General features: G+C 39.1%; 1 protein-coding gene across 1 annotated transcript in view; it reads left to right on the top strand.

Moving 5' to 3' along the window:
* SPAG17 (sperm associated antigen 17) overlaps positions 1 to 12,706 on the top strand; it is a 126,373-nt gene that overhangs the window by 47,154 nt on the left and 66,513 nt on the right. The window contains exons 5-10 of the mRNA XM_045586966.1: positions 2,840 to 3,026; positions 4,377 to 4,571; positions 6,734 to 6,915; positions 10,141 to 10,302; positions 11,403 to 11,478; positions 11,683 to 11,795. Coding sequence (XP_045442922.1) covers positions 2,840 to 3,026; positions 4,377 to 4,571; positions 6,734 to 6,915; positions 10,141 to 10,302; positions 11,403 to 11,478; positions 11,683 to 11,795 — 915 coding nt within the window. The remainder of the gene's footprint in view (positions 1 to 2,839; positions 3,027 to 4,376; positions 4,572 to 6,733; positions 6,916 to 10,140; positions 10,303 to 11,402; positions 11,479 to 11,682; positions 11,796 to 12,706) is intronic.

Below are 12,706 nucleotides of genomic sequence, written 5' to 3'. Positions count from 1 at the left end.
CATTACAATAGCTATCTGGTGTGAATGAATCAAAATTATTTTTTGGTCAGATTGGAAAAAAAATTTTTTTTGGTGTGCCACAGAATTTTGGTAATTAGTTTGTGTGTGCAATGAGATGTGAAAGGCTGAAAATTGCTGAGGGATAATAACATTGTCTGATCTTGGTGCTAAAGCCTCTGGATCTCTTAGAGTCCTAAAGGAGACAAACATTAGACATCAGGCCCACTGCCTCACCACCATGACTGCAGGTTCCTAACTCAATCCCATCCATTATATTTTCTGTTTATCAGGGAAGTGGGGAGGAGAACAGAGGACAAAGAATAAATATAAAATATAGAAAAGGAAAAATGAAATGTTCATAATGCCATGATCAATCAACAAATTGGTATAGTCCTTTGTCCTTTCTGTAGATTTGTTTCTTTATATAGTTGCAATCATGGTAAAAAGAAATTATTCAGCTTTTTAAAAATTAAGATAATTTTTACTCTTTACACACAGCATTCACATGTATTAATTTATTAATTATATATTCTATGGACTACCATAATTTTCTTAATTATTCCTCTATTGTTGAGCATTTCAATTATTTTCATATGTTTTCATTAAAGCAATGTTAAAATGAATAACTTTATACTATAGAATTCTTGATATTTTATTTATTTTTTTATTTTTTTATTTTTAAAAAAAATATATTTTATTAATTTTGTACAGAGAGGAAGGGAGAGAGAGAGAGAGTTAGAAACATCGATGAGAGAGAGTCATCGATCAGCTGCCTCTTGCATACCCCCTACTGGGGATATGCCCGCAACCAAGGTACATGCCCTTGACCGGAATCGAACCCGGGACCCTTCAGTCCCCAAGCCGACGCTCTATCCATTGAGCCAAACCGGTCTCGGCAGAATTCTTGATATTTTAAATAATTTCCTTGGAATAGGTTTATAGAAATTGATCAGTTGAGCTCCTAAATATCCTCATAACCTTGTGTATCCAAAACAGGTTCTAGATCCTGTTCTTTTTTTTTTTTTTTTTTTTAATAGCCCTCTGGTCAAATGAACTTGGAAATCACTGTGTTAAGTTTTGGAGATTTCATAGCACATTAGCTTATTACAAATGGGCAGTTTCAGGAAAATAAGTCTGTTTAGTCTACTATCCTTCAAACTTATTTGAATCTAATATTTCTTTCAGCCCATATCTTGTCCTCTCACCTGTGACTAGTAGAATAGATTGTTCATGAAGTAGAGTGATATCTTGACAGAGAGTCATAGTAGCACTCAGGACACAGCCAGTTTCTCATAAGCCACATAATGATGGAATGGCTTAGTCATGTAGCCTCCAAGAGCATAGTCTTTACCTACGTCCATAATAATGTTTCATGGGAATCTTACGATAGAACATATAAGACACACAAAAAATATATAAATATTAAAAAGCACTATTAACCAAAATAATAAGATGAAGTTGAGTGATTTACCAATTGTTCCACTGACTTTTACCTCCCATTCTTTGTGAGGAATGACAGAACAAATACATCAAGGAGTCATTTAGAATAAAATACAACCTAAAATATTTGAAGTATCAAATAACTATGCTGCCATGTTTCAGACAGGGAGAATTTGTGTTTTTTCCTTTAAAAAGTGAGAATAACAAAATTAAGAACTTTGAATAGGTTTCACTTGATACTCAGCTGAGTACATGAAATGCTAATACTATTTTTGGTTGTTGCTAAGACAAGAACTCACCATCTGCTATGTAGCTTAACTAGTTAAGAAATATCTGTGCCCATCCAAGGCCTTCTCACAGAAGGAGGCACCCAGATGCTTTTTGTACACGATGCATTTTAAATAAAATGTACTCTGTAATGAACTTGAGTCTCCCTTCATATGCTGAAGAACATGTGTTCCCTAAACATTGTGGAAAGAGGGGCCTTGTGGATACACCCTCCTATATTTTTTGTCTTGAATTGGCAAGAGTTTACCTCCGAGTTCTTCAAGTTGTGAGCAAATCGCCATAGAATAAATAGAAGTATGCATGACTATGTTAGCCAGCAGTTGAAGAGGGTCAAAGAAGAAGTTGGGGAAAACAAATTGTAGCATATGATTTAGGAGGGGCCAACTTTCTGAATACTCAGCGATTCATGTTCACTTTGCCCTAACTTGCCCCCAAATTGCAAACATAAGCTCACATGTCCTGGAGGGGCTTATTCAGAATGAGAGAGAACTGAGGAAAAGGAGAGAAGATGGATAGTGACCTTTGTGTGCTCAGAGCTTGGACCAAAGTAGAATTCTAGAGGTTAATAGTCAATCATTGTCCAGAACCACAGGGTCAAGGGGACTATCCTGGTTCAGCTCTCAAGTATGGGAGGATGGGGGGTGAGAGGAGTAAGGAACACAAGTAGGAAGACCGCCACTAGAGTCAGCCCTGGGGGAGAAAAAGGGGCTGGGTAGGGTGAAGACCATGCTCTGAAATCTGCCAAGATCTTCTCTGCCTGCACCTGGCTCCTGGGAGACAAGGTGCTTCCCTTTGCTTCTGTTTCTGCACACAGTGTCTGCACTGGGTCTGCTCACAGCAGGACGACCCAGGTGCCACCAAACCGTGCAGATATAGCCGCTCTTCCTGGGAAATTCTTACAGAGTGATGCTTCTTGAAATCCTGCCAACTGAAGATGCATCATCGTTAATGGAAAGCACAGGACACTGAATTGTATAGAGAAAACAGTAACAATTATATAAAAATGATGCATAAACATAAGTTAAAGAATGCATTAAATATCATCTTCCACTCATTTTCTCTTGCTTGCTCACTGTATGATTTGGAAGAAAACAATGTTCTCTCTTTTCAGGCGACAGAAGACAGATTTAAGATAGAAAAGGATGAAGGGAAAGCGAAAACTCCCAAGGAAAAGAAGGCTGCAGAGGCCAAAGCTGCCAAAGGAAAGGGGAAGGACCAGCCTGAGGCGAGCACCACTGTGAAAAAGACGACCCACTTAAAACGGAGGGGAGAGGAAGAAGAGATCAAAGTTTACATCGGTCAGTAAGATGCTCCCTCCTCGTGGTGGCTACCTTTTACTTCATGCCTAGTACCTACAGAGTAACTGGAGGAAACTCCCCAGCCTTTTCACTGTTTATAAAACCATAAATCCCATACTACCCATGACCCCCTAGTAGAAAAATAGTTCTATTTGCAATTAATTTGTGTTTTCAGCAAATGTTTATTTAGCTCCTGTCTTGCTATGGGCACATTTACATAATACACATAAAGGATGAAACAATGAGCGAGCTGTTGTGGCACTGGGGAGCTTACTATCTTGTTGGGAACGTTTTTTAAAAGGCAGACATAATTATAAAGCAAAGTAAAAAGTGGTTATTGTCATGAGTGAAATACAGTGGTAAAAAAGTTAGACCAGTTAATGTGGGACTCAGAGCTTCCCTGCCTCAACTTCTCCTACTATCAGTGTGTCTTAGAGAAACTTGAAGTTTCTTTTTTTTTAATTATTGATATAGAAATTATTTCAATTAGACAGCTATAAGCAATTCATTGCCACCTTCCCAAGAGTCCAAATGGAGCTGTCTATTTTTATTTGCAAAGCATGCAAATGAGATGGCAGGCCTTCCCATCCCTTACTCCCCTGCTATCTCTGCTTGAAATGCACTAACTAGGCTCAGAAGCACCGACATAATGGATTCCATGGACAATATCAATGCTGATTTGTTTAGTGACAGAATAGAAATCATTAGTTGATAATTAGAAGAGTGTGCACCTATTGTACTATTTCAAAATTGATCTCAGTGGGCTATTGTGGGATATAACAGATTCAGTTACCATCCACTCCCAATAGTTGCTGCCTAACCCACACTCAGCACTCACACCTATTGACATAAATACCCGGAATACTTTGGTAGGGGGGCATGTCCATATTCAATATTTCCCTCTCCTGTAAACACCTCTCCTTATAAAATACCACAAAGCTGCAGCTACTCGTAATTCAGGAGTAAATCCAGATGTTGCTCAAAAGAGATTAGAAGCAAAAAAAAAATCACAGCCTAAACTGTGTGTGTGTGTGTGTGTGTGTGTGTGTTTTAAACAAAATCCTAAGCACACATTTTCCATGACCACAAGCCCTGTGTATGTTTGTCCTCCTATTACGCCTATGTCTCATTTGCAAGAGTGATTTAATATTTTGTAAAATGGCTTCAGCCTTCTTCCTGGAAGGGCAGTAATGAGAACCAGTTAGGAGGACTGCATTCCAGCCAGCTGGACTGCTTTTGGCAAGCCAGGGGATTGTAAATGCATACATAATGTACACAGCCACAGAACTGGCTGAGTGCAACCTGTTCTTTTAAAGTGACACCTCCTCTTCTTTCTGGAATTGTGGACAGATGATGAGCCAGATGATGGTGCCCAACATTACTTTATAGTTGTGGGCTTCAACAACCCTCAGCTATTAGCCATCATGACTGAACTCGGCGTTCCCATAAGCAGCGTGATTAAAATATCTTCGGAGAATTATGAACCTCTGCAGGCACACCTGGCAGCAGTTAGCCAGCAGCAGGAAGCTGTTCTTAAGCCAGAAGGTATGCAGCTTGCTACACAACTCACTGGGTCCTTCCATGTTCCCCGCTGTCCTTAAAGTCCAAATGTAAGTTTCTATCCAAAACATGGTCATACCATACATACGTTCTGAAATCCTTTCAAGACTTAGATTCCATTTTTATTCTGCTTGCACTGGCCAGGAGTTGTAAATTTTGCAAATTAAAATCATCTTCTGTGTTTATATTGCTATATAGCCACAGAGAACATAGACTGCAGGTCAGAAGACTTGGTTATCCAGCCGAAGCCGGTTTGGCTCAGTGGTAGAGCGTTGGTCTGCGGACTGAAGGGTCCCAGGTTCGATTCTGGTCAAGGGCATGTACATTGGTTGTGGGCACATCCACAGTAGGGGGTGTGCAAGAGGCAGCTGGTCGATGTTTCTCTCTCATCGACGTTTCTAGCTCTCTATCTCTCTCCCTTCCTCTCTGTAAAAAATCAATAAAATATATTTAAAAAAAAAAAGACTTGGTTATCCAACTATGTTTCTCTGGCACATTTGACCTATAACTTTTACCTAGAGCATGAGGTGGGTAGATCCGCTGTAGAAAATCCATTCTTCTGGAAGCCACCGTCATCAAGTGGCCCAAGGGGCATCATAGTCTTGGATGCTTGCTCTGCTTTGCTCCTGGCTTGTTGTGATTAAGCAGAAGGAGTGCCTTATCTTCCATGCCTTAAAGTAGTGAGTTATGGGATAAAGCCCCCACCACACTACCATTCAGCCATTGGAACCTGGGGCTCTTCATCTAAGGACTTTGTGCCTGGGGGAAGGAACAAAATACTTTTGTATCCTTTAGATCAGTGTTTCCCAAAGTGTGGTACACGTACCCCCAGGGGTACGGGAAGAGTTTGGTGGGGTTACGTGTTGCACCGGAGTTTGGTGGGGATATGCACTTCACCATGCTTAGCTGCACCTAATTCTACGTTCTCATGAGTACGAGGGGTACCCAGTGTTACGAAAATCATAGAAGGGGTACACATATGTCAAAAGTTTGGGAAACACTGCTAGATGGGATTTGGTGTATAATCCCATGTGACCCAGAAGTCCAAGGTCATTCTGCCACCTACTGTTACTTTTATTGTTATTTATTAATAATACCATTTGTACCATGTTTTGTAACTTATGCAGCCACGTCCCCGTTTCTAGATATAATATTACATTTTTAAAATTCCTGTTTCAAGTAAGAAATTGCTACCACTGATGATGATAATAGCTGCCATTTATTTGACACATGCAATGATTCATAGAGTTTTCAGAAATGTGTTTCATTTCTATTTTCCCAATAAGAACTCTCAGCCTAGAGGCAGCTATTAAGTAAGAGTAGAGATTCAAACCTAGATACTTCTATTTCAAAGATGGTTGTAACATTAAATAATTCATTATTGGAGCCAGTGGTGGTGGTGGTGTATGAATGGGGAGGGGGGAGGGTAAATAGAGGGGAGGCCATCCTGCATAAACTTCATAATCTCTATACAAATTATTTAATTTATAAAAATAAATAATAGAAAAATAGTCTTTAAGTAGACTAATGAGATATTGGTAGTAGAGTCTATTTTAGCTATAGATATAATAAACATAAATATTTAAAATTTTCAAGTGTAACTATATGGAAAACTGCCATTATTTTATAGTCAGAGCACAAATGCCCAGAAAGGCCAGTAGTTATGTTAATATGACCAAAAGTTAACTGAGGCATAAATTGGATAGCTGGTTTGTTTTTAGCCACTTGGGAAAGAAGAACTGAATTATTTGCATTTGTAACTAGTTATGCAGCAAATAAACACTAACTTGGTCAGAAAGTGGTTGAGCAGTAAAACTGCCCCTATACAAATGCACTGTAAAGTGATAAAAATATTTAACATATTAGCTCCAAAATATGTAACCATATCATAATCTTTCAGGGCCTCAACTATAAGATGAAGGGGATGAGACAAGCTCATATTTAATACCAATTCCAGAAGTAAAATCCTCTGATTTCATAATCATATAGTCCAGGGGGGGAAAAAATCTTCTCAAAATTGCATTTCTTTTTTTGCATTTTGGAACTATATAAGACATCTTGCATTGCATATGACATGCCATGTCCACTTATAGTGGGAAGAAATTCAACACTCTCATTTTGTAGTATAAACATGTTGCTATTATTAGTTATAGAAGCTGAAAAATTGAAGAAAGAGAATACTATAAAAGAACTTGACATTTTCTGGAAGTACTTGGAACCAATCCTGAATAATGAAAAGCCTGAAACAAATCTCTTTGATGTTGCTCGATTTAAATACACAGTCAAGGCAGATGAGTTTCCTTCCGACTGGTCAGACAACCAGATGATGGTAAGTACCCACAATAAATAGAGTGAGTGCTGTGCACATGGACACTGTGGTTCCATTTATCCATTCCATTCTTCCATAGATATTTATTGATCATAGACGATAGGTAAGGTTTTGTCCTTTATCTTCAAGACTATGAGAGCATTGAATGCCCAGTAATGGTTATAGACTGAATCGATAGCTTTCAGTGTATGAATTAGTGACAAAGAATAAGAGGTAAATGAAGAGCTTTGGCCAGGTAAGTTCAGTTGGTTAGAACACTGTCTCAATATGACAATATTGGGGGTTCAATCCTGCAGGGTGATGTATAATATTTCAGCTCAAGGGAGCTGAACTGAAAGCACATTCTTGGGAAGAAACACATGAAGTGAGTTCTCTGAAGGGAGCTGGGCAAAGCAGGATCGGCAAAGTAGATGAGTGTCTGTGGTCAAGGACTGTGGATAGCTGCCAAGAAAAAAAAAACAAAAAACAAAAGACCCTGAGGAGAGTAGGATCAAAGCCTAGAACAGTTTCTGAGCCAAAGGGTAGACGGCCATGACCATGGGCTGGAGCATGAACATTTCTTGTAAGGAGAGTCCCTGATTCTTTTCTTTTTTTTTTTTTTTTTTTGAGATGGGTGTGCACTTGGTGAATGAAGTAAGTGATAACACTGAGGAGGGTGGCCCAGATTGGAACCTCCAAGGATGGACAGGACTTGAATAAGTAGCAATGATAGATTAATTTGAGTTACAAAGACATCATACAGACAAAAAAGGCATTAGCTACCACTGTGTAGAAACAGAACACTTAGGTCTGATACCTTGCTAATAGTAAGAATATATATTTGTTTTGTCTAAACTTGGAAAATGAAGCTGAACATAGAAAGCTGTAGCTGAAGACAGAGCTTTTTCTAGGCAAAATTGGTTATGTCAAAGTTATGGGTTCAATCTTTGATCAATGCAGAAATAAATGGGACAACAAATGTCTCTCTCTTTCTCAATCTCTCTTTCTTTCTCCCTGCCTCTCTCTAAAAATTAATTTAATTTTTTTAAAAACACAACTACTTCTAGTAGAAGCAGACTAGATACATGGTACAGATACATGGTGTCACATTCTCAGCTATGTCTTTAAATTGATAATGGCCTCATATCCGAGGCAGGAGCCAGACAAAGAGCCTTCTTCCTCTCTGGAGGAAGAAAAGCATTAGTACCTTTGGCTGCAAGCAGGCAGGCTGTATTTCTGCTCCACTAAGGTAACGAAAGCTTTACATCAAATAAATGTCCATCAAGAAGTGCTAACTTGCTCATGTAAGACATCTGTAACATCTCAAGTTAAGACTTCGGTTGCTGAAATAATTTTCTGGCTTTTAGCATATGATTTATTGTTTGTTTTAAAAATAAATTAACAAAGGGGTTAGACAAATGGGTCATTGGGCAGAACTTTTACTATATTTCTTAAAAATGCAAACAAACAAAAACAAGTTTTGATGCCAGGCTTTGGGCAAATACTAGGTTGAAGCTTAACTGAAGAATGCACAGAATGAGAGTAGACACGTGAAGCCCAGACTGACAGCTGTGTGATGAACACGGACTGAGCTAGGCACTGCCCTGACTCCTGCCAGACTGCGGTCATGCAGCCCACAAGAGGCTATCTCACCCTACCTTACCTCTTCAGCTCAGACATAGGTTGAGCCTATTGAATCCTCCCTTGCTTTCAAGCAGACGGACCTAGTAATAGCAGTACCTTTCTACTTCTGGAAATGAAAGCCCAGGTGATAGAAGCATCTGTTTTATAACTAACCTGCCAGATCATAAACTTGTGGATGTTAGAGGAGTGGTGGTCTATCATGATTTCTTAGATTTTTTCCCCTCCAGGTAGCTCAGGTGAAAGAAAAGGAGAGGCAGGAAGGAAAGGAAGAAATATTGACTGCACACACTGCAGTGTGTACTTGCACAGATGATGTCAAAGCTGAGCAATGCTTCCTATGTGCCTCTTGCACAGTCCAACAAGAAACCAATCACAGCTTATCTTGGGCTGAGGAACTAGAAATTACCTATCTGATGTGCTGTTTTGGTAACTGACATACCTAGAAAGTAAGCCATACTGCTGAAACTAAGGAATAGGGTGCTTTTCACTTAGTTTAAGAAATAATTCAGCTCTTAACAGTATTAGGTAGCCACAAGGCCCTCCAAAGGGAGGTGAACAAGAGGGGCAAGAACAGTTCAACAAAGGAAGACTCAGGTGCCATGCTGGGTTTCAGTGGTTGGGGAAGCACTTTCCTATAAAAAGTGATAGGTTTGACAATGAGATATAACCTCACACCTATCAGAATGGCTATTATCATAAATCAACAAATAAGTGCCAGAGAAGATGTGGAGAAAAGGGAACCCTTGTGAACTGTTGGTGGGAATGCATATTGGTGCAGCCATTGTGGAAAACTTCTCCAAAAATTAAAAATGGACTTCTTTATGGCCCACCGATTGCACTTTTGGGTATATATATATATATATATATATATATATATATATATGAAGAAAACCAAAACACTAATTTGAAAGAACATATGCACCATTGTGTTCATTGCAGCATTATTCACAAAAGCCAAGATCTGGAAACAGTCCAAGTGCCCATCAATAGATGAGTGGTACATTTACACAATAAAATGCTACTCAGCCATAAAAAAAAAAAAAAAAAAAAAGAATGAATCTTAACATTTGCAATAGCATGGATAGACCTAGAGGACATTATGTTAAGTGATGTAAGTCAGTCAGAGAAAGACAAATACCATATGATTTCACTTATATCTGGAAACTAAAGAACAATATAAATGAATAAAATAAAACAGAAACAGGCTCATAGATACAGAGAACAGATTGATGATTACCAGAGGGGTGAGGGCTGAGGTCAGGGTGGAAAAGGTGAAGGGGTTGAAAAATGTAAATTGGTAGTCACAGAACAGTCATGGGAAGTGCAGCATAGGGAATGTAGTCAACAGTATTGCGTAACTGTGTACAGTGTCATGTGAAACTGTAAATATGGGGGAGAACAGTTTATAAAGCATATGATTGTCTAGTCACTAGACTATACACCTGAAATGAATACAAAATAATATTTAATGTAAACTGTCATTGAAAAAGAAAAGAACATTTTTAAGTGATAGGTTTAGCTCTTCAAGTGGATACAAACCATACATTTGATTCCAACAATATGAAATGAGGAACTGATTTTCACCAATTCTGTTCCCTGTAGCTGGAATTGGGCACCAGCATTTTTGAGAGCATTGCCTGTTTGATGTACGACACCCTGGACTGGAAGAGGCAGCACTGGCACTATTTGGAGAGCATGCAGCTAATTAAGGTCCCACATGTGGTTAGTGAGAGACCTGCCTTGGAAGTCACGATAGCTTTTGAGGTAGGCACATGCTCACATGTCTTCTCATGAATGGAATGATGAACTGAACAACTTAATTTTCACTTTTATAAAATGTATGAAGAAAACATCATATAAATACTTGTAGCAAGGTCATACTGCCTGTGGGATTTAGTAGGTGAAGCTGGGAACAAGGGAAGACCCCTCAGGGACAGTCTGAAAAGGGTACAAGCTCCCCAGCTCCCTGCCACATGCAGAGGTGCCCCACCACCCCCATCCCATTGTGTCCTAAGTGGTCTGGAACAAGAGAGCTGGCAGTCAGGTAATGATGATGTCTGCTTAGCATCTATCATGTGCTAACGCTGTGTGAGGTCTGACAGTGCAACAGTGAGCAAGACTCCTCCCCTGTCCTCTTATGGAGGTTAACATTTAGGGGACAGCAGTCAAGTTAAGAGCCGTTTCAGCACAGTCAACTCAGAAGGAGAATCAGTAAAACATGGTTTGGAGGAGCAGGAGAGAGAGAGAGAGGAGCTACAAAAACCTTACCAGGAAGGTCAGTGATGTGGTGAGGGCTGAATAGAAGTTGCCTAAGGCAAACCCAGATGAGAGAAAGGGACACACTGGCCTTCTCAAGAAAGGGGCAGAGATGTCTGAAGACATGGAGGTCAAAGAGAATAATTACTATGGCACAAACCAGGATCATGGTGTAGGTCAGTGCCCTCGGGCCATGTGGGCAAAGTGGCGAACAATAGCATGAACTAAAGCTAGATAGGAGCCAGGATGCCCATTGGTGCTGAGTTAAAGGGTCTGAGTTTCCTCCTAAAGGTAATGGGGACCTTGGAAGGATTCTGAGAGGGAGAATGGCATGATTCAGAGTCACCCAGGGAGGAAAAGCGTTGTGACTCTCAGTGCCCCTTCTCCCCATCACATTCCTGGCCAGTGAGCTTTGTTAGGAAAATGGGAAAGTGCCTGTACCCATTAACTTCTTCCTTTTGTTTGAGCCTAATATCAGCAAATGATTTTGTGGTGGGAATATAATCATACAATCTCAGAATCCTGTCAGGTCCCTCAGACCCACATTTGACTAAAGCATCTCCCAGCTGGACCCCTCAGTTGTTTCTTTATAATCATTCTTCTTTTAGGCTCCACAACCTGTTGCCCCAATCCCTGGGAAGAAGAAAGTACAAAATGAAGAATTACAAGCGCTCCAATCAGCACGTATGAGACTTGTTGTTGGAGGGTCCATGAACTGGGGCTTTAGAATAGGGACTGTCCACCGTACTGCTTTCAGTTATCCCTCCCCCTGCAGATCCTCCTCCGCCTGTTAGTGCAGGGTCTTAGTCTGGATTGGTGGATGAGGTTTTGATGGAAGATCCGGAGGGTACATCTTGATTGAGCAATGACGTTTTGTCTATTTTACAGTGGCTTCTGTCATCACAACGGACGTAGACATGAGATATTACAATGATTTGCTGAATCCAATTCCGGAAGAATTCATTTCTGTGCCCCTGATACTGCACTGCATGCTGGAACAGGTAGGTAAATAACTGACCTGTTGAGTCGCTTCATCTCTCCTTGCTTCCATTTTTTAAAAATGATTTTAAAATTACATACATAATAACTGAATGCATTTTCCTATACAAAGATTAGAATATTTTAGATAAAACTAAAGTTTGCCCTGCTCTTCAAGCCCCTTTCTTTTGCTATGCTCTGCAATTGTTTCTATAACATTCCTTCAAATTTAGTAAACCTGTCCTTAAAACTATCTATGTCTTTTGTCATTGTGATGAAAGAGAAAAAGGAGTTGGATAGGTGGATAAGGTGTTTAATAGTCTTTAGCTCTCTTTAAAATGTCTTTTATATTTGTAGGTTTAATCAGATGTTTCTATTTCCGAGGCCAACTTCAGACAATAGTATTTTTTTTTTAGAAGTATGTCAATCTTATTTGTGTTTTGTATATCATACAAACCTCTTTATTCACTTATATGTATTTTTAAATTTCCTTTGTATCTGGTTGTATTCCTTTTCTATCACTGATCTTATTTATTTGAGCCCTCTCTTTTATTGATCATGGATGTCAATGGTATATCTATTTGTATTTGTCTTTTCAAAGTACCAGCATATTGTTTTATTGATCAACTCCTTTTTACATTTTAATATTTTTCATTTATCTTAATTATGTCATGTTTTCTTTAGGCTTATTTTGTATTTCATTTTAATTGAAAACTTGCTTTATTTATTTTTACTCTCTTTTACTTTATGCAAAGCTACGCATTTCCCTCTGAGTATTTCTTTGGCTACATCCTGATGTTTTCAATTCTAAAGATTCTTTTTTTTTATTGCCACTGTTTGTTATGGTTAGTAAACATGACACGCATGTTTAAAATGTATTTTTAATTTTCTGGACTTTTTGAGTGATCTGGTATACATGGTTACTGGTGAATTT

Source organism: Pipistrellus kuhlii, unplaced genomic scaffold, assembly GCF_014108245.1.
Source record: "Pipistrellus kuhlii isolate mPipKuh1 unplaced genomic scaffold, mPipKuh1.p scaffold_m20_p_24, whole genome shotgun sequence".
Lineage (NCBI taxonomy): Eukaryota > Metazoa > Chordata > Mammalia > Chiroptera > Vespertilionidae > Pipistrellus > Pipistrellus kuhlii.
The sequence above is the reverse complement of the archived record's forward strand: the minus strand, read 5'-3'. Positions and strand labels throughout refer to the sequence as shown.